The sequence below is a fragment of the Gavialis gangeticus genome, unplaced genomic scaffold (assembly GCF_001723915.1).
Source record: "Gavialis gangeticus isolate Ggan-Ray unplaced genomic scaffold, GavGan_comp1, whole genome shotgun sequence".
Taxonomy (NCBI): domain Eukaryota; kingdom Metazoa; phylum Chordata; order Crocodylia; family Gavialidae; genus Gavialis; species Gavialis gangeticus.
In genome coordinates, this window is record NW_017728997.1 from 52,299,991 (window position 1) to 52,321,873 (window position 21,883).

The 21,883-nt window shown below is 46.3% G+C and overlaps 1 protein-coding gene across 1 annotated transcript in view; it reads left to right on the top strand.

The window, feature by feature from the left end:
• Positions 1-21,631, top strand: part of LOC109289219 (store-operated calcium entry regulator STIMATE-like) — an 88,998-nt gene extending 67,367 nt beyond the window's left edge. Inside the window, exons 5-8 of the mRNA XM_019505208.1 lie at positions 9,060-9,172; positions 13,435-13,512; positions 15,634-15,783; positions 20,010-21,631. Of these exons, the coding sequence (XP_019360753.1) occupies positions 9,060-9,172; positions 13,435-13,512; positions 15,634-15,783; positions 20,010-20,126 (458 nt within the window). The 3' untranslated portion in view covers positions 20,127-21,631. The remainder of the gene's footprint in view (positions 1-9,059; positions 9,173-13,434; positions 13,513-15,633; positions 15,784-20,009) is intronic.
• Positions 21,632-21,883: the final 252 nt, after the last annotated feature.

Genomic DNA, 21,883 nt, shown 5'->3' on the forward strand with positions numbered 1-21,883 from the left:
CCTTTCCTCCCTGTCCTGTCCCTCCTGTACAGCCTATAGCCCTTGATATTCACTGCCCTTGATATTCATCCATGAGGACCGTGTCCAAAAAAATACGAACTTGAGGGCAGCCTCCCCATCTATTATAGCTACAGCAAGATGTGGCAGGCAAGAAAGAGGGTGCCCGTTGGGCAGGATTGGCACGGGCAAGGAGCCCTAGGGCTATCACGGCTATCCCTGGGGACCCCCATTCCGTGACACACCCCCTGACACAAGTACTGCCAATGGCGACCACCTGCAGGCGCCACTTGCCACCCCCACCGCCTTCGCCGCTGATGCTGCCGGCAGCGTCTGTGGGCAGGCAACCTGCCCCCCATCCTCCAGGGGCACACGTTCATGGCCTGGATCATCCTTGACCAGCGGCTGTCCAACCTCTTGAACACTTCTAGTGATGGAGCATCCACAACTTCCGTAGGCTGTCTGTTCCACTGCCTCACTGTTCTCAAAGTGAAGAAGTTTTTTCCAGACATGCAATCTAAATTTACTTTACAACTACAAGCCACTGGTCCACGTCCTCCTTTTTGCAGCGAGAGAGAAGTTTTTTTCCCCTCTTTTCTTTATGGCAGCCCTTCAGGTATTTGAAGACTGCTATCATATCCCCTCTTTAGCACCTTTTCCACAAGCTGAACATGCCTAGCCCTTTCACCCTCTCCTCATATGACTTGCCTTCCAAGCCTTGATCATCTTTATTCCCAGCCTCTGAACCCTCTTAACTTCTCAATGTCCTCTTTAAAATGTGGAACCCAGAACTGCACACAGAATTCCAGATGAGACCTAACCAATGCCAAGAAAAGAGACGTTATCACTTCCCATGTCTTGCACCACTTTATTTATGTTTTTGATTATTCCTCCCAGAGTGTAACACCTTGCATTTCTCTCCATTGGACTTCATCCTGTTAACTCTAGCCCAACTTTTCAGACTGTCAGGATCTTTCTGAATTGTGTTCACATCCTCCAGTGTGTTCACAGTCCTTCCCAGTTTCATGTTGTCTGCAAACTTGCTCAAGAAGCTTTCTATGCCAGCAATCCAAATCATTAATAAACATGTTGACCAGCACTTGGCCCAGGACAGACCCCTGTGGAACTCCACTTGAACCCTCCTGCCATTCTGACATGGACCACTTAATAATTACACTTTGTCAAAGAAGGAGATCAGGTTTGTTCGACCAAATTTGTTTTTCATAAATGTATGCTGGGTGCTTGCAGTCAGCCTTTCCTCCTCCAGATGCTTGCAAATGGACTTCCTTAGGATATGCTACAGTAACTTCCCAGGTAGTGAGGTGAGGTTAGCTGTAGTTCCCCAAATCTTCCTTTTTCCCTTTTTCTTTTTTTAAAGAGGGGATCTACATTGGCCCTTTTCTAGTCCTCTGGTTCTTGGCCTATCTCCCATGACTTCATAAAGATCATTGCCAGGGGCTCCAAGATCTGTGCCATTTTTTTCAGGACCTGGGATGAAGCTTATCCAGCCTTGCTGACTTGAATTCATTCAGACCCAACAAAACCTCTCTGACCGTCTCTTTTGTTGTCTCCTCCCTCATCTTTCCCCCTTCCTTATCCAGATAATCCCTATTAGGTGTCTGGCAGCTTAATTTTTTTTGTGAAGACTGACGCAAGGTAGCTGTTGAGGGCTCCACCTTCTTTGTATCTTTGATTAGGAGTTCTCCTTGACTTGTTAACAGAGGACCAACAGCTTCCTTTGTCCTTCTTTTCTGGACAACATACCTATGCTTCAGTCTGTTAATCTTCTCCTCCAGGGCAGACACCAGCTTTTACTTGGTGCAGATAAACTGTTCCTGACTATCTGGGAGGAACATGAACATGGCGCATCCCACGCAGGTCACAACATCTGATCCAGACTCCATTTGTGCCTCCTTTGCTCCCTGGAGAATACCTATGCTGTAAGGAAAGGAAAGGGGGGGTGGAGGGCAAGATGCACCATAAGAGCCTGCATGCTAAGCACCTGCATCGGGCCCTTGCCCACACTGCCTACTGTGCTGCTGCTGAGTGCCTGGCTGGAGGCCTGAGGGGCTCCTGGACTGAGCTCCACCACAAAGGCCCTCCACCACTCCAGCCATCTTTTACATCTGTCTCAGCAGCCTTCCATGTGTGTTTTTTGCCCTTGTATGGTAAGTCCTGTGGTCCACTCCCCCTGCCCTAGTGTTTGTTGTGTGGCTAAGTAAGCCAGCTCGAATCTCCTCAGCCCTTGTGTATTTGCCCCCCCCCCCCCTTCCCCAGGCTTAGCCAACCTAATTTCCTGTGGGGCTGTAGCTCAGTGAGCTTCAGCCTCCTTTCCCTTCCCACCACCTTTTCCCACAGCTCCAATCTGCCCCTGTTGGTTTCACTAGCCCTGCTGTATTTTTTCTTTTTCCTTATTAGTTTCCTCTCTCTCATGTAAACTCACGTCAGGGAAAGAACCTTCTGGAGGGGTGGATGCCCCCACAGAACTTTCTGCAGCCCCCATTATGGGGGCAGATCCCAGCCAAGCCCTCGAGAGGGCACATGCCGCTGCAGCCCCCACCCTGGAGGCAGGGTCCAACCAACCTCCTCCAGGGGTAGAGAAGCCTGCAACCTCTACTGTGGGGATAGTCAAGAGTTCAGCAGGGCCAGGGGGCCAGGCTGCCCCCAGAGGCATTTCCAAGCCCCTTCCCCCACCATCAAGGACCATGGGGAAGGGCAGTGGGAAGGGCTCCTCTTTAGTCTCCTCCACAGCTGGGAGTGGGAAAGCCAAGGGCCCTGCCCCCAAGCCTAAACCAGTGGCACCTGAGAGGACCAGGTGCACTACACCAGCCAGCACACCCACTCAGCCTGTCCCTGGCCATTGCTCTGACCCCACCAAAGTGACCCCCCCAGCAAAGGAACTGCAGTTACTCACAAGCAGCCTCAGGGCCTGGACCTTCCACTGCCGGCCCTTCCAGCTTGGGTGGCAGGGCCCCCTTTCCGGCACTCGCCCACAGGCACAGGACGAAGTGCCAACTACTCAAGTGGGAAAACTGGCACTTTGAGACCTGGGTGCAGGCCCTCACTCAGGTAGTGGGGGGCCCCAAAATCATGATGGCCTACCGCTTTCATGGCAAGGGGTCTTTTTTCCTTGCCTTGGAGGCTGCTGCACAGAAGGCAGTTGGGAGGGGGCTTGTGGTGAAGGGTGAGTACTTCCCCCTTGAGCTCCTAGAACAGCTGGGGATCAGGGTGGTGCTCAGCTCCATCCCTCCCTGTATTACCAGTTGGGCCCTGCTCTCCCAGTTCCAAGCCCTGGAGAGGGTTATCTCCCTGGTGGTGGCCCTCTCACTGGGGTTCCACAGGAGTGGGAGGTGCAGCTCCAGGACATGCGGTTCCTGCGCAAAGGCACACTAGCTGCACAGCCCAAGCTGGGTCGGGCTGGCAGGACATGTTTTCCATGAGGCTCAGGCAGCAATGCATCATGGCCCATTGTAGGCATGGCGCCGTGGCCTTGCATTGCCACCTGAGACTCATGGAAAATGCCCCGCTGGCCCGACCTGACCCTGACTGTGCAGCTGGCTCACCATTGCACAGGAGCAATGTGTCCCAGAGCTGCACCTCCCACCCCTATGCAAAGGCGTGCTAGCTTGCCAGGTTGGGCCAGGCTGGATTGGGTCCAGCTGCATGCTTTGTGGAGGGGCTCAAGCGGGGGCCGCCATATGCCTGCCCCCGCACCCACTCCCCCTGTGGTGCTGGTGGCAGCAGCCAGTGCAGCTGTGGCCAGACTGCAGACACAGCAGTGGCGATGTAGCACTGCGTAACCCAGGCTCTGTACATGCTGAACAGAGCTGGCCCAGCCCACTAGCGCATGGCTTTCCCGGTCCTGGCCAAAGCCCTGTGCTAGTAGGCCAGGCCACACCAGGTCCATTCAGCATGTACAGAGCCCAGATCACACAATGCTGCATCCTTGTCAGCTGTGCCTGCAGCCAGGCCACAGGCGAGCTGGCTGCTGCCACCGGTGCCACGGGGGGGGGGCAGGCAAGTGGCAGCCCCCACTCAAGCCCCTTCACAAAGCACACAGCTACACCCAACCCAGCCTAGCGCAGTGCACTAGCATGCCTTTGCACAGGAGCGGGAGGCACGGCTCTGGGACACAGCTCCTGTGCAGAGGCAAGCTAGTTGCAAGCTAGGATCCTGTGTGGGCTTTGCCGGGCCTGTTCAGCATGTACAGAGTCTAGGTTACACAGCACGGCAGCACCACTGGCTGTGCCTACAGCTGGGCCACAGCCGCACTGGCTGGTGACACCGGCATCATGGGGGGGCAGGTATGCAATGGCCCCCGCTTGAACCCCTCCACAAACCCACCCACAAACTACCCCCCCCCTCCTGCCACTCCCCATACCCCCCGACATCCTCTTTCCACTTTCCACTCACCCACCCACACCCATAAACCCCCTCACTCCCATGTCCATAATTTACCTGTGACAGCGCCGGGCCAGCAGGAGCACTGTAGAGATGCTCTGGCCATAAACCAGTGTCTCTCTGGAGGACTGGCACCCAGGTTACCCTAGGGCATGGTTGGGGACTGTACCCTACCCCACTTTTTTCAACTGTGTTTTATTTTGGTACCTGGATTTCCAGGTACCAGATTTTGAGCCTGCGCTGCAAATATGCAATGCGAGGAACTTTTTTTTTTGTTCCCGGCATGCTTCTTGCAGCATCTCAAACTCCTTTGAGGCACTGCAAGAGGCATGTGCGGGCTTGTCCACAAGGGGCAAGCCTCTAGCTTTGAGACCCTAGCTCTTCTCAGTCTCTGGCTACCCCAGCAATCCATAGCACCCCCACCTATGAGAACTTTTTATTCTTGGTTAACTCCTGGGAAGGAAGTGGGTGTTTTCTTCTTTTAAAGAGAAGGGGTTCGGAGTTCAGGTGTCCCAAACAGCGCAGCAGACAGCTTCAGATTTATTGTTCCATTTGTAAACAAACAAATTTATTGTACCATTTCACTTTCCTGTCCTCGCTCAGACTTTACTGTGTGACAGAGGATGCAGAAAAGGCTGAAGTGCTCACCTCAGTGTTCATAGACAAGGTCAGCTCCCAGACTACTGCACCTGGCAACACAGTTTGGGGAGGACGTGAATAGCCAGCAGCGGCAAAAGAACAGACTGGGGACTATTTAGAAAAGCTGGATATGTACCATGATGCACCCAAGGATGCTGAGGGAGTTGATTGATGTGACTGCAGAGCCACTGGCCATCATCTTAGACAACTCATGGCTATCAGGAGAGGTTCCAGATGATTGGAAAAGGACACATGTAGTGCCCATCTTTAAGAAAGGAAAGGAGGATCCAAGGAACTATAGACCAGTCAGCCTTACCTCAGTTGCTGGAAAAATCATGGAGCAGATCCTCAATCCATTTCTAAGCACTTGGAGGAGAAGGTGATTGTTCATAGATTCATAAATTGTAAGGGCTGGAAAGGGACTTTGCAAGATCATCGGGTCCAGCCCCCCTGCACTAGGCAGGAAAGACAACTGGGGTCAGGTGACCCCAGCAAGGTGACTGTCCAGTTTCCTCTTGAAGACTTCCAGGGTAGGCAATTGCACCACCTCTGGAGGGAGCCTGTTCCACAGTCTGGACACCCTAACTGTGAAGAAGTTTTTCCTACTGTTAAGCCTGAAAAAGGTCTTCCAGGAGTTTGTGGCCCTTACTCCTGGTTTTCCCAAAGGGTGCTCTGGTGAACAGTGATTAGAAACAGTAAGCATGGATTCACCAGGGGCAAGTTATGCTTGATCAACCTGATTGCCTTCTTTGATGAGATGACTGGCTCTGTGGATGTGGGAAGACCAGTGGATGTGATGTACCTTGATTTTTAGCAAAGCTTTCAATATGGTCTCCCACAACATACTTCCTCAGTTTGCTTGCAAGAATGGGCTGGATGAGTGGACTGTAAAGTAGATAGAAAGCTGGCTGGATCATCAGGCTCAGCGGGTAGTAGTAAATGGCTTGCTGTCTAGTTGACAGCCGGTACCAATGGAGTGCCCTAGAGGCTGGTCCTGGGGCTGGTTTTGTTCAATATCTTCATCAGTGATCTGGAAAATAAGATGGAGTGCACCCTCAGCAAGTTTGCAGATGGCACAGGGAGTAGTAGATATGCTGGAGGGTAGGGTTAGGATTCAGAGAGACCTGAACAAATTGGAGGATTGGACCAAATGAAATCTCATAAGGTTCAATAAGGACAGGTGCAAAGTCCTGCACTTAAAACAGAAGAATCCCATGTACCACTACAGGCTGGGGACCAACTGGCTAAGCAGCAGCTCTGCAGAAAAGGACCTGTGGGTTACAGTGGACAATAAGCTGAATATGAGCTAACAGTGTGCCCTTGTTGCGAAGAAGGGTAATGGCATACTGGACTGCGTTAGTAGGAACACTGCCAGTAGATAAAAGGGAAGTGATTCTTCCCCCTGTTCAGCACTGGTGAGGCCACATTTGGAGTACTGTGTTGAGTTTTGGGCTCAAAAGGATGTGGACAAAGTGGAAAGAGTCCAGCAGAGGGCAACAAAAATGGTTAGGGAACTGGGGCATGTGACTTATGAGGAGAGGCTGAGGGAACTGGGCTTCTTTAGCCTGGAGAAGAAAGACTGAGAGGTGATTTAATAGCAGCTTTCATCTGTCTGAAGGGTGGAGCTAAACCATGGGTGGGCAAAATACAGCCCCCAAGCCAGATCCAGTCCGCCAGGCAATATCATCCAGCCCACAGATTCCCACCAACTAATTGTACCTTACCTAGCCTCACTCACCCTTGTGGGCAGAAGGGCCCAGCCCAGCCAGCACATGGCTTTCAGGTGGGACTGCTGCTACCACTCCTGAAGCCACCGGGTGACCTGCTTGGCTTCCCTGGTGTCCCGCTTGCTCCAGAAACTAGGTGGGAGCTACAGCTGGGTGGGAGCATGGGGCTGGGGCTGGTGGCAGTGCAGAGCCGGCACCCAGGGTGGCATCAGGTGTGCAGAACTGGGCTAGGCAGGGGGTGGGTGTGAGGGAAAGGGGGGCAGGGATGTGGGGACCCCCCACACACTTCCCCTAATGGCACAGAACCACCACTGCCAGCAACAGCAGCAGGGGGCTTGTGCTCATGGCCTGCTCAGGTGCTGCCACCCAGCAGTATGTGGCTCCAACCAGCACTGCATGTGGTGGCAGGGAGCTCAACCAGGCCAGTTCACCTCTATCGCATGGGGCTCCATGCAGCATGCATGCACCTCCTGGCTCTCGCATGCCACCAGGGGAAGCCCCACATGATGGAGCCAGCCGCTTTTCTGCCCCCTACCATGCAGTTCTTTGGACTCTGTTGGGAAGCAGAAGGCGGGGCTGCTCTCCACTTTCAGTGGTGTCCCTGGACCTGCACAGCAGGGAACAACAAAGGCAGCCAGCTCCATTGCATGGGGCTTCGCCCGGTGGCACACAAGTGCAGGAGCTGCATGTGTGCTGTGTGGAGCCCCACACGATAGAGGCAGGCTGGCCTGGCTGCCAGCAGGTGCTGCGCTGGCTAGAGCAGCACACCGCTGAGCAGCAGCACCAGCACCAGCATGGACCACAAGCACCTGCCTGCTGCTGCTGGCAACAGGGGCTGTGCGCAATGGAGGGGAGTGTGTGGTGGGTCCCCATACACCCCCACCGCCCCTCACACCTCACAAATGCCACATACACACACCCTGCTCCTCCAACCCCCAGCATATACACCCCTTCACAAGCCCCCACCATACACATACACCTACCCCCAACCATGCCCCATACCCCTCACACAAGAGTAAGACTTTATTTTTGTGTTATTATGCAATCATCTCTATATATAGTATGCAAACACAAATCATGACAAAAAAATTTGTAATAAAATTAAAATATGTTTATAGTAGGTGTTTGACTTTTAGTATATGATTTTGCGTTTTTTCTGGTTCCAAGATGGCAGCCCTCCCCTCCCAAAAGGAGTGCTTCCGGGGGCAAAGTTAAGCTATATTTGAAGATTTTATCAACATTATTTGAATGCAAAAGATGAAATAGGTAGGCAAAACTTCAGTTATTACTGCATCCCTGAACTGTCAAATCCTGGTGATATTGCTTAAATGATGCTTAAAGTTCACATCAGTGGTTTACCGGACACTCCACTTATCTCACCTTCTGTATGCATACAACCAAGTATTTTCAGTTACTCACCACAGTAGTTTGCATACTTTTCTATTGGTATATTTGTGTAAAAGAGGTCGAATTCCAGAACAGTACAGTAAATAATTAATTAATTTAATTTGATTACCATGCATTTTACTGTAGCCTAGCTGGAGCCCAGCAAAACTTCTTTTTTTTTTTAATGATAAATGAATGCTATCAGTTTGACTACTGCAGATAAAATAGATCCTGCTTAGCTTTCAGGACTTTCAAAAAAACAAAAAAAATTGGTATCTAGTCATGTACTTGTAATCTACTGTAGTCTCTGTCTCAGGTATCAGTTATAAATGACTGTTGATTTTTTTTTGTATGAGATATTTTTATTAGGATGGTATAAGCAAAAACACAGAAATAGTCTGATTTGTATTAAAATATTGCATATGCTGATCAAATAGTGCAACAGGCCCATTTTTCTTAAGTTTCTGTTTTAAAATATATTTTGCAACAGAAGAGAAGGAAGAAAGCAATATTAGCTTTTATGGAAAAGTAAATATGATCTAAATAAATGCAACAGTTCTTTGCCAATTTCAGTAATACAGAGCAACCTGGTTAACCAAGGTACTCCCAAAAGGTGCAAGTATGGTCAGTTTCCAAATTACACCTGTTAAAAGCTCTATAGTTAAGCATAACAACTCACAATAATTGAGGGTAGGAGCACAGGAAAAGGACATCAAGTAAAGGGGTACTATATGGTTACTGCTGCTATGAAGACATTTTAAATTGCAGTCATTTTATCAAGTATTTCATGTACTTTGACTTGCTAAATTCTGCTTTTATCTATTTCTGCTTTTGCTTTTCTTAAATCTGTAGTTTTAAATGAAGTAATAGTGAGCCATATGTGTAATAAATACTTGCTTTTCTTTATAGGTGATCCACTTCAGTGCACTGCTTGGGTGGGACAGTGTGTCCTATACATAGTGATCATGATGTTTGAGAAAACCATCATCATTATAGTCCTCCTAATACCTCAATGGAAAGAGGTTTGACTCTTTATGCCATTTTACAGTTTCATGAATTTCAGTTGGATACCAGAAAGCAATAGGCTGCTAATATTTAAAATACTGGTTTTGTATAAGACTTACAGTAGACATTTATGTAAATTTTATTCCAGTTAACTCTGTTACCTCTGGCAGTCATGCATCTTGTTATCTTTAGTACACTCCCATTCAGACTTTCTGGCATCCACTGGTGACAATAATCCTAGTCTGATTTGTTTTAGTAGATACTGCATCAGGTACAGTACAAACTCATGTGCCTATCTAAGTTATATAGGAAATAGTGCTATAGGATTTGACAAAATCTCCCTAGCAAGTTCTAAGTGATAGACAGATGCAGTGGGCACCTGTACACACCACAGGGTTTGCTCATTAAATTAAATAAGTTTATAAAATTTAAATTTGTTTATTTTGGAGCATCACATCAGTGTTTGCATGCACTATGTTTTCAAACGATTAAGCTTTGGAGCGTCACATTAGTATTTGCACACACTTGTGTTTCAAACAAATTAAACCCGTTTCCCCAACCAGCACCATAGGAGAGCAGGATGGTTCAGCGCTGCCTTCTTCCCCCTCCCCCGCAGCCTGGGGCCCCTCACCCATGCCCTGCCACACAGTTGTGGGACCATGGAGCCGACAAACAGTACAAGAAAAAAAAAAGCGGAAGCATTTCAAAGGGGTGAACTACAAAAAAGTTGCAGTGCCATCTGGTGAACAAAGAGGCTCATTACACATCTTTGAGTGCCTTTGTGTTTGCATGCAATGATTCCATGGATGTGACACTTTAATTCTCAGCAGGCCAAACTAAACTACAGCTGAGGTTTTACTTTAATGTACTACAAAGACTCTTAGAGCATCCGAAAACCTGCTCGTGCAAACAGTCATGCTGTTGCAGTGCAAGAAAGGGCAAAAAACATAGTGTGTACAAAGGCTCAGTGAAGCCCTAGGAATTTGCATTGGACTAGTAAATTCATTCCTGGTTTACAGAATTTAGAAAAATATATCCCCATAGCAAGAAGCATGACTCCCCAGAGCTGTACGCACCCCCGAGGCAGGCATGGGAGCACATGCCCCCATGGGGCAGAGGTGGGCTGCCAACTGCGGGCTCAGGAATTATCTGATCATTCTGACTAATCACTTTTCTTCAGATTACTTCTGTAAAGATAAGTTCTTGACATGACAAAGTTTGTCCTTTGAATAATTGTCCACATAGACATTCTCACTTGTTCTTTGACTAGACACTGTTTGCCTTAGCAGTATCTGTAGAGTACTTTAGCCATTCATCTTATCATATTTCTGCACTGAAAAAACAAAAGGCAGTGGACACTTCCTACTTTCATCTCTTCACAAAACCCTGGCTAGAGATGGAGCAATTTTTTGGAGTACTTTGCATGATTTGAGGTTCTCACTTTGGAACAGCTTCTCTTAGGAAAACGCTTTTGTTATATGAGGAAGAGTGCTGAGAGTGAATTTTGGCTTGGTGTACTGGCCAACACCTGCTCCTCCACCCACACAGTTCCATCAGTGCCATGCAGCAATGCCATCTCAGCTTTGCTGCAGATACAGTTCTCTCATTTACCTAGGTCAAACCATCCCAGGCTTTATGGTGTGGGTAGAGATGGTACTATTTGGAAGATAGCCTTATCCAGACCTGGTTGCTCCCTTGGGTTCAGGCCACGTTCCTCTTGTGTCACACAACATGGCAAATCAGATGCCAGTACATTGACCCGACAGCTGCCTGACAATGCCAGCATGGCCAATTTGGCTATGGTATTCCAATAACATTCCTCCTTGCTCAGAGGTTCTCTTGACCTCTGCAAAGGAACACTTGCCTCTTCCCAGACCATTGCAGTAGACTCTTCCATCCTCATCACAGATCTGTCCTCTCCCCTGTTCAAATTTGGTGCAGTTTATGTCCCAGTTATCAAAGGACATAAATGGGGCTTTTACAAGCTCAAAAAGAATAGCAGGATTGCTTTAGAGAAGGGGTCTCCCACATGAATGCTCGTGTAACCCTCCAACCACTGCACAGCACAGGTGTGCAAGAACAATCCCCCCAGCCACTGTGCACTCACATGGGTGTCCTCCAATTGCTGTACTGCATGAGAAACCCACTCCCTCTCTCTTTCCCCTAGGCACAGCCCTGGAGGAAGGAAACTAGAGACTCCAGCTGCTATTGCTGCTGAAAAAGTGACTGGGCAGAAGCCCGGGGCCCCACATTAACTGGCTTTTGGCTGCATGCAGCCTGTAGGTCACCAATTGGACAGCCCTGTCACATTGGACTAGGAGCTGCAGAACTGAGTTGAACAATCTCAGAAGAGTAGATGGCTGGCAAGTCTGTATCTCTTGAGCACCTCCATCAAATCCAACGTAAGAGTGCCACAGTCTATAAAGTGCTGCTTTCTAGGAGGCTTCCTTGTTCTAGGTGGAGGCTGCATCAGTGAAGCAGAGGCAGATACTAGGGAAAGAGGACCTCTTCAATATGCTGTGTATTTGAACTTTCAGTTGTATGAGAGGACGAAATACCTCAAAGGATCAGAGAGTAGCTTTTGAATCTTTGAGCATATGCAGGGTGCCATCAGTTCTGCAGCTAACACTCTGTATCCTTAAATGGGAAGTCTAGGGTAGCTTGACTCCTTGGGGAAGCCTCACCCCTGCAGCCATGTTGATTGGTACATAACTACTCCTGATATAGTGGACCTGACTGGAGTTGGCTGTGTCTAGAGTGGTCTGTAATGCTATCTTGGTCACAAGTTGCCCTTTTGAAATTAAGAACATCAGGTTCTTCTATCAGTGCTAAGGGACAGTGTCAGATCTACCAGCTTTGGAAAGCTGTTGTGAATTAAAAGGGCCATTGTAGTTAGCTATTTGAAACTGCAAGCTAGCTGATTAATAGTCTTTTACCAAAATGGTCAAACCTTTTGGTCTTGATGTGCTTTTTACAACTTGACTTTCTCATGCAAGCTGCAAACAGAGAGGATGTGTTGAGTAAGGAGTACAAATACAGAGTGTTGTCTGGGGCACAGAGTACTTGTCCATCCATTTAGCAGCGGTCTAGGAGGAAACAAGGATTCACTAAGTCCATTATGTCCTTGCCAATTGTCAAAGCTTCCTTTGCCAGGTCCACTTGGTGTAGTATGTTCACCAGGATGCATGATTGTTCATGTGGCCTCTGCTAGTGTAGTCCCTAGGGCATGTTGCTGGCTTAGGACATGCTGAGACTTAGAATTTGGACAGCCCTGCAATATTACATCAGGCTGCTGAGCTATGGTGCCAAAGGGATTCTGTCCAGTTTCCCTCACTTCCCATCTCCCAACCCCCATCTTTGTCTCTTTTCAGGAGTCATTATGAGAGTAACCTATGGCCCATATCCAGAAGTGGGTCTTTCCAGGGCTGTCAGAGCTGCTATATCATGCAGCCAGCACCCAGGAGGCTAATGCTACCACTACACGAGTCTGTCCCCTTTTCTCATTACTGGCTGCTTCATTTTAGTCACTAATAGCAACCCAAAAACAGATGCTGAGTGATAGGTAAGGTGGGAGGGAGGGAGTGGTATTGCCAGTGTTAACTTCCTGGGTGCTGACTCATGATGACAAGTCCCATGGACAAAATCTAGAGAGAGACTGTCCAGCCTGTAAGAGGCCAATGGGCCAGATGCCACACCTTTGTGGACTGTATGACAACCCAGTCTAGATGACTCTGAAACCACCTCCATGTGTGGGAGCACTGTTTTGGAGTCACCCACAAGTGAGTATATGTATGTGGACTTTATTCAGTGGTGTTACTTTCCAGTAACTGAAATTCTTCAGGATATATGGGCTCACATACACAATTGAATCCCACCTTCCATGCAATCAAAAATAATATAAGTCTCTGACTGAGACAAAACAGGAGGAAAAGCACACACTGCCCTTCAGCCCCTTGGTATGGGGGCACAAAAAAAGGCAGTGCTAGAGTACAATCTCCAAAAAGTCTCCAGTCAAAACACAAGACATGAAATGCAACTCCCACAAGTGAGAACGTTCATGTGGACAGTACATCTCAAAGAACTTCAGTTGCTGCCAAGTAACTTCGTTTTACTGAAAATGTCATCTTTAATAGAGCATATTCTTTTTCTGTGAAGCTTGCCTTTCTAATTCATAAGATTATCACCCCAATATTATCTCTAGGACGTGAATTATTACACTTTCTAACCCAACTGTGTACATATTGCCACAGTCTGAATTTGATCCTTTTTTTCCCCACAGGTAGCTTTATTGAATCCTATAGAGAACCCCCAGCTGGAGCTGGCTATCGTCATGCTGATAGTTCCCTTCTTTGTTAATGTTAGTACAACTGCATGATTCTGTGACAGTTAACCTGTATTTTCTCCCATCTATTCCCATCAATTTAATGTTAATCATTAAAGCACAGCATTCCATGGTAAAAGCTGTATTATAAACAATGGATGTGTTGAAGAGTTAAAAAAAAAATGTGTGTATATATAAGTCTCTGTCAACTAAATAACAACACAGCAATGATGCCCAGAATTTATTACATCATGGATGTGTTAATTTGAAGTCATAGGCCATGTCCAAATGAGTGCAGCTGTGCGGCATGTGGCACCGTAAACATATGTCTGCGATGCCACATACCACATGTTCCATTATTCCCCATGCTGCAGCAGCGTGGGGGGGGGGGGTTTGACTCCTGGATATGCAGGGGTCAGATCAACCCACAGAGAAAAAAGTGGACCTGTGCACATGGCAGCAGCATGCGCAAAAGCCAGAGTCTGGCAGGCCAGAGCCACACTCTGCCTCTGGCTAGGCTCCACACAGCAGGATCGCTGCTGCTGCAGCCCCAGGAGGCCCCCAGAACCCCAGGTAAGGCTGTTGGGGCTAGTCCAGTGCTGGCCCCAGCCTCCCCTACCGGCGTAACTTGCTGCACACCAGCACACACATGGCATGGGCGTTCCCTAGGTACAACTAGCAGCGGCACAAGTTGCACTGCCACTAGTTGTCCCTGGGGAATCAAATGTCCGCACATGTCTGGACGTCGCCATAGAGTCCAACTATTGCCCCTGGTGTTGAATATAGCATTCAGATATTATTACACAAATTATAAAGTTCCAATTACATTTATATGAAGAAAGTATTAATTTACTATTAGTGACAAAAATATCATCACTCTGAAATACCCTAAACCTGGGATGTCAAGCGCACCCTGCACCCCAGGCTAGATTTGGACAATGGGGCTCCTCACAGGCTGGATCCAGATGTAGCAGCCATGGTGGGATGAACAATATTGTTCACCCCCTACCACATAGTTTCATAGTTTCTAAGGTCGGAAGGGATCTGAGTAGATCATCTAGTCCGACCCCCTGCCATGGCAGAAAAGAGTACTGGGGTCAAATGACCCCAGCAAGGTGTACATCTAGCTTCCTCTTAAAACCCCCCAGGGTAGGAGCCATCACCACTTCTCTTGGAATTTGGTTCCAGATCCTAGCCGCCCTGACCGTGAAGTAGCACCCCCTGATATCTAGCCTAAATCTACCCTCTGCCAGCTTGTGACTGTTATTCCTGGTCACTCCTGGTGGTGCTCGTGGGAACAAGGACTTCCCCAGTGCCTGCTGGTCCCCCCTGACTAGTTTGTAACAGGCCACTAGATCCCCCCTCAGCCTTCTCTTGTGGAGGCTGAACAGGTTCAGGTCCTGTAGCCTCTCCTCATAAAGCCTGCCCCGCTGCCCCCTGATCATGCGAGTAGCCCTCCTCTGGACCCTCTCCATGTTGTCCACATCCCTCTTGAAGTGCGGCGCCCAGAACTGGATGCAGTACTCCAGCTGCGGCCTGACCAGTGTCGTATAGAGGGGGAGGATCACCTTGGACCTGCTTGAGATGCATCTGTGGATGCATGACAAGGTGCAGTTGGCCTTCCTGACTGCATCCCCATACTGCTGGCCCACGTTCATCTTGGAGTCAGTGATGACTCCAAGATCCTTTTCTGCCTCTGTACTGACAAGAATGGAGTTCCCCAGCCTGTAGGCACGCATGCCTCGAAGCTCTGTGCTCTATTTTAGCAGCAAGCCCTGCCCCTGCTTGTCATGCCCCCAAATTCTTGGTCCCTCTATGAGCCCCACAGGCTATAAGGCACAGCTCTGCAGGCCATAGGTTTCACTCCTACCCTAGACCAAGGAAGGTTATCAGTATGGCAATTTTAAAAAAATTGTATTGTTAATCACTGAAGAGTTGCTTCTTTATTTTCTGTCACTGCAAGAGGAAGCAATAGAATAGCTTTATTCTAAGAGATATTGAGCATACATTAGCCTAATACGACTGGATCTGTGCCAGAGTATGTCAAACTCCCATTTTGTGTAACTTTCTCTAATTCTGTCCCCATGCATGAACAACTAACAAATGTACTGACCTGAGGAAAACTGAATTCTGAATTTCTCTTTGTCTCCATCACAGGCATTGATGTTTTGGGTAGTGGATAATTTTCTTATGAAGAAAGGAAAGACAAAAGCTAAACTTGAAGAAAAGGAAGCAGGACAAGATTCGAGGAATGGAACTAAAGTTCGTTACAGGAGAGCAGCATCACATGAAGAGTCAGAATCAGAGGTATATAGATTGCCACACATGTTGTGATTTTTGTTCCATCTTTGCCTTAAGCCAGTGTACAAGACACCCATTGAATAGCATAGTATTTGCTAATCCCTTTTTACCTATAAATGTTTCACAAGACCACAGTAGCTTTAATTGGTACTTTAGGGCATCTATACACGTGCTCCAGGGTGGAGCGGGGGGCACCTTAATAAGGGCGGCTCATTCGAGCATTATTTAAAGCACCTCCTGCTGCCATTTTGAAATGCAGAGATGCTGAATACACGTGATGTGGAGTCTGCTGGAGCATGCTAATTAGCGCACACTACCAGACTCAGTTAATCAAGTCTGCTCTGATGTGTGCTAATTAGCATGCGTCAGAGCAGAGATCCATTACATGTATGGATGCCCTTAGACTTTGGGGTGCCAGCTAATTCACTTAACAGGAAACTGCAGTTTATATGGTCTGCTGAATTTTCAGAAGTCCTGAAATGTACATTTCATGCTTTAATCAATTATGGTAAAATGTGACAAAATTGAAGTAATGGGTCTACAAATTATTGGAATCAGGAGGATGAAGTTAATGAGACAGAAGCAATTTTTATATCAATTCTAATTCATTAGTTTGTAGGGTAATACACCACAAACTAACTTGATTCTGGCTTCCCCATTCAGCTGTTCAAATTCAAATACAAGGTTATTTGCAGTATCTCAATAGATTAACACCATCCTGTCAGTCAGCTTTAGTTACTCCTCATCAAAAGAGCTTAACTAGGGTAAGTAAGAAATTTGATTTGAACTGCCACTCACCAAAACTTGTTAAGTACCCCTTTTGTTGTGCTTAAAGACAAGCAGCTTCACTGAATGAGAATTTTAGTAACCACTGTATAAAAGAACCTTCTATATTATCAGGATTTCATAGATAGATGTCTAGGGCTGGAAGGGACCTGGTAGATCATCGTGTCCAACCCCCTGCTCCAGGCATAAAAGAGTGCTGGGCGTTAGATAACCCCAGCCAGATGCCTGTCTAATCTCCTCTTGAACATCTCCAAGCTAGGGGAAAGCACCACCTCCCTTGGAAGCCTATTCCATATTGTGGCAACCCTTGCTGTAAAGAATTTCTTCCTTATGTCCAATCTAAATCAAGTCAAGTAAGGCATCTCCCCTAGTGAGACTGCACACCTCCAACACTCCTACCAATGCAGCCCAGTGTGTCATTAGCCTTCTTGGCAACAAGGGAACCCTGTTGGCTCCTATTCAGCAACTGTCCACTGTAGCCCCCAGGTCCTTTTCTGCAGGGCTGCTGCTTTGCCAGTCAGTTCCCAGCTTGTACCAGTGCATGGGATTGTTACACCCCAGTGAATTAAGCATTTATGCCCCTGCATAATTTTGCACATAAAACGTATGACCACACATAATTGCATAATATTGCATAATTTAACTGGGGCAGGGTCTGTGCTTCCAGCTAGGAGCCCCATATGGAGGCACTAAATGTGGAGGTGTGCACCTGGACAGCTGGTAAGTGGGGAAGGGAGCTCTTGCCTGCAAGAGGTGTGGCGGGTTGTGGGTGGGTGTGGGAGTGTGTGTGATTGGGTGCAGGTTTTGCTGGTGTGTGTGGGTCCCCCGCACCTCCTCCCCCATAGTGCATAGACCCCACTGGCCGCAGCAGCAGCAGGGAGCAGGTCCTCGGCAGCCAGAGCCCCCAGTGGCGTGCAGCTCCACCTGAGTCCTAGCTCCAAAGCCAGCCTGGTCCGCTGGCATGTGCCTTTAGGCAGACCAGGCTGGCCCCATACCAGCACGTGGGGCTCCCAGCATTGCAGGTGGAGTCATGCTCCATTAGGCTGGGCTGGGATGACTCCATGCCTCCACATGGGGCTTCCAGCACTCCAGTGGGGAGCCACATGTGGAAGTGCAGAGTCTGCCCGGCTCGATGGCATGCAGACCAGGAGCCAGGAGAGTCTCGTGGAGGCACAGAGCCAGCCTGGCCTGACCCGATGGCACACGGCTCCCGCCTGCAGTCCTGTGAGCCTCATGTGCTGGTACAGAGCCAGCCTGGTCTGGTTGAAAGGTGCGCACCAGCAAGCCAGGCTAGGCCAGCTCCATGCCACCACATGTAGCCTCCGGGACTCAGCCACAGCCACACACCGCTGGGCAGCTCTGCCTGCCATGGCTCTGAGTGCCCCGAGGGCCTGCTGCCTCCTCCTGCTGCTAGCAACAGGGGCTGTGCACCATAGGGGAGGCAGGGCATTTGGCACAAGGGCCATACCCACCCACAAACCCTACACCCACCCACAAACCCCACACACCCCCATACCTACAAATCCCACACACACAGCCACTCCCCTCATGCATTCACAACCCCCCACACATACATCCCCTTCACACCTCCCCCAGCCACACCCCCCATACACAATATACAAAAATAAAACTTTATTATGAGCTATTATGCAATCACCTCTATATACACTACACAAGCATGTAAATCAGGACAAAAATATTTTTTAAATAAATTTAAAATATGTATAGTAGATGTTTGATTTTAATATATGATTTGGTGGTTACATAAATGCTGTAACAAACACAGCTGATGCAGAGCGCAGCAACTCACTGTACAACTTTGTCCTCTCCAAACACAACCTTTCACTCAGAAGAAGAAATGAAAGAGCTGGTCTTCCTTTGTTTCAACCTTGGAACTTGAAAAGACTTTAAGTTAACACATACATTTTTGTTTTACTATTATTAATGCTTTATTTTATTATTATTATGATTTTATTTATTTATTTGACTGACTTTGTTGGTATTTTGACAAGTATTGTACTGTGAAAAGAACCCAACATAACTGAGCAATAATTTTGTTACAGACCCCCACCACAACATCACCCTTGTTGCTGTCCCCTATGACCCTAACCTGGAGACTTTCAACAGGGCTACCTCCAGTTTAGACCTATCTGATTTATTTATTGAAAGGACTTTTAGCACTCCTTTGTTTATTTTTCTTTTGAACTTGGAAAAGAAATGAGTGTCTAATTTACTGAAAAAAAAAGAGTAAATTTGCTGAAAATAGAAAATCTAATCTCAGTATAACAAGTCCTAATGGTTTTATTTAGTTTTAAAAATCATACCTGCTTGGTTACATTTTTATTTTGTGTTCATAGAATGGTAAAGCACTAAAGATTCTGTGGTAGATTGTGTTGTATAGCCGTATAAATACAAAGTACCTATGTATATTTCTAAAGAAGGTTCAAATGGTGTTATGTTTAGCTTAATTTGTAAAAAAGAAAAAAAATAAAAGTAATTAATTCTACATAATTTTGAATTTTTCTGCACATAATTTTCCATTTTTCTGTGCATAACTCCCTGTGGTATAAATTGTTCGATCCTAAGTGCAGGATTTTGCACTTGTACCCATTGAACCTCATGGGATTTCTTTTGATCCAACTCTAATTTGTTGTGGTGTCTCTGATTCCTAACCCTACCCTCCAGCATTATCTACAACTCCCCCCAGCTTGGTGTCATCTATAAACTTGCTGAGGGTGCACTCCATCCCATCTGCTAGGTCACTGATAAAGATTTTGAACAAAATCGGCCCCAGGACTGATCCCTGGGGCATTCCACTTGATGCCAGGTGCCAACCAGACATTGAGCTATTGACTACTACCCTCTGAGCCCAATGATCCAGCCAGTTTTTTGTCTACCAGAAAATTGTCCCCAGCACTCTCCAAAAACTTCCTGGATTGCCTGTGCACTGCTGTATTGTTGTCCTAGCAGATGTCACGGTGATCGAAGACCCCCATGAGAACCAAGGCCTGTGATTGGGAAACTTCCACTAGCTGTTTGAAGAAAGCCTCATCCACCACTTCCTCCTGGTCTGGTGATCTATAACAGACCCCCAGCATGACATCACCCTTGTTGCTGTCCCCTCTGACACTATCCTGGAGACTTTCAACAGGCCTATCTCCAGTTTAGACATATCTGATTTATTTATTGCAAGAAAATTGAAGTATGAAGGATCTTTTAATGATTGCAAGTTACTTCCTAGTAATATTTGAAATTTTGGATAGTTATGCCAAGAAGTGGCATGAACCCTAACAATTGATCCAAATTACTTTATTTAGTATAGTAGCTTCTCTAAACTGACGGGGAGTCTCAGTGGCAATAAATTGTTTTATGTTAGAGGGAGAGTGAAAAATAGAGTGTGCCTATTATTTGATATACATTATTCAGAAGAAGTTTTTTGTTTTTAGATCCTCATTTCTGCAGATGATGAAATGGAGGAATCAGAAGTTGAAGAGGATCTGCGGAGACTGACTGATTTAAAGCCTGTTAAGAAGAAGAAGCATCGTTTTGGGCTGCCTGTATGATGCATTCCCTGGCCTGTAAATTTGCAGGTTTTGTGGCAAAGACTTTTCAGTCAGTTGCATTTCACTTTGCAACAGCATCCCTTTTTTCTTACAAACTGACTCAAAACCAGGCCTCTGAATAGGATGCAGGGAGATGGAAGACTTTCCAGTTCAGTTGCACTACAGAAATGCTAACCAAATATGCAAGCGTGTCTTTTCATCACATGTGAAAACAGCATTATTAAGGACCAAGGACTAGGGTGATTTGTATCTGACATTTTACAGAAGACCATAAAAAACAAATACTACAATGGTTAATTTATGGTTACTGAATGAGTCGATGCAAGATGATCTGAAAAAGGCATGAGGATTGACTAAGTTAAACCAGTAAGTTTTATTACTAAAACTGGCTTTTGCAACATATTAAGTACTAGAGCAGAATAGTTTTATGGTTACACACAGTAACAATGTTATTTTTTTAAGTATATGTTTACTTTGTACAAGGTACCTATAAAAGTAATAGGTGGGAAAAGATTTTTTTTCAAGTCTCCTCTAACCAGTTTGACAGTTTTATATTTAAGTTATATTTTCTTACTGTTATTTAAAGATTCTCTTTGTCAGAGAAATGTAAACAATTCCCTTTTTGTGTGGAAAAAAAGGTCAAAATTTGGACTGAAATTCTTGTTTATCTTTGTTTCCCAACTACAATAACGCAAAGAGATCATAAAGAGAAAAGCTGCCTTTTTCACTACTGAAATCACCAAATATCCACTAGAAATGTAACCCTAAATGTGGTTTTAGCCACATCGTTTTACAATACATTTTTGTACAATGGGAAATGTACTCTGCATATTTGGCAAACATGCACTTTAGCATACAGCAAAAACAAACCTTTCTTATTATATAGTTCCTTTATCTAAGAAATGAACGTCTAAGGATGACTGCTGATATTTATTGCTTAAAAATCTAAAAGTCTCCTGATCATACCTCTCAGCAGTATAAAAGGAGACAGAACATTCCTTTTTTCTATTTACTTGTATGGTTTCTAGCACATGGAATCTTAATCTAATAGCAGATATTAGCACAGTGATGCAAATAATAATTCTGTCCTATGTTTGTATCTTTGGTTTAAAAGGTTTCTGCCATTTAAATATGTGTGTATAATGCTGTCATTTAATAATAATCTATTGGAAGGCTTTAAAGTGATGTTTTTCCAGCTCCCTTCTTCATTTGCTCAAAAAGCCTGTCTCTTTCTTCCTTGTTCTCTTTGGAATAAGACTGAGAGGTATAAAGCACCTGTTACTGCATCAACTACATATCTGCAGCTTTCTGTATCAGCTTTCTTTGGTTACTGAAAATACATCTATTTAAGTTCAGCATCAGTAGCTGTGGTTTCAGTGGCGTATTGCTATGAGTATTTCCTAAACGACCTAAATGATAATTATGGTTTTGACAACTTTCCTGGCTTAATCAAATTTTGCATAGCACAAGGAGATATATCAAAGAAATAAAAAATTATATATATATATTGCAAATCTGTGGTAGTATGTGGACATCACATATGTTCCAAGCCTTAAACCAAACAATTTCACTGGAAAACAGCTAGAACTTTTTAATAATTTTTTACATTTTTATAAACTTACCTGGTCTTAACGTGGTATATTATCAAGACTAAGTGGTATCGGTGGGCCTTAGGAAATATTAAACTGTGCACTCACTCTCTTGCTTGCTTTTGCTGTTCTAACATTCTTGTTTGTTTACTGCTTGGCTGGTTGAGG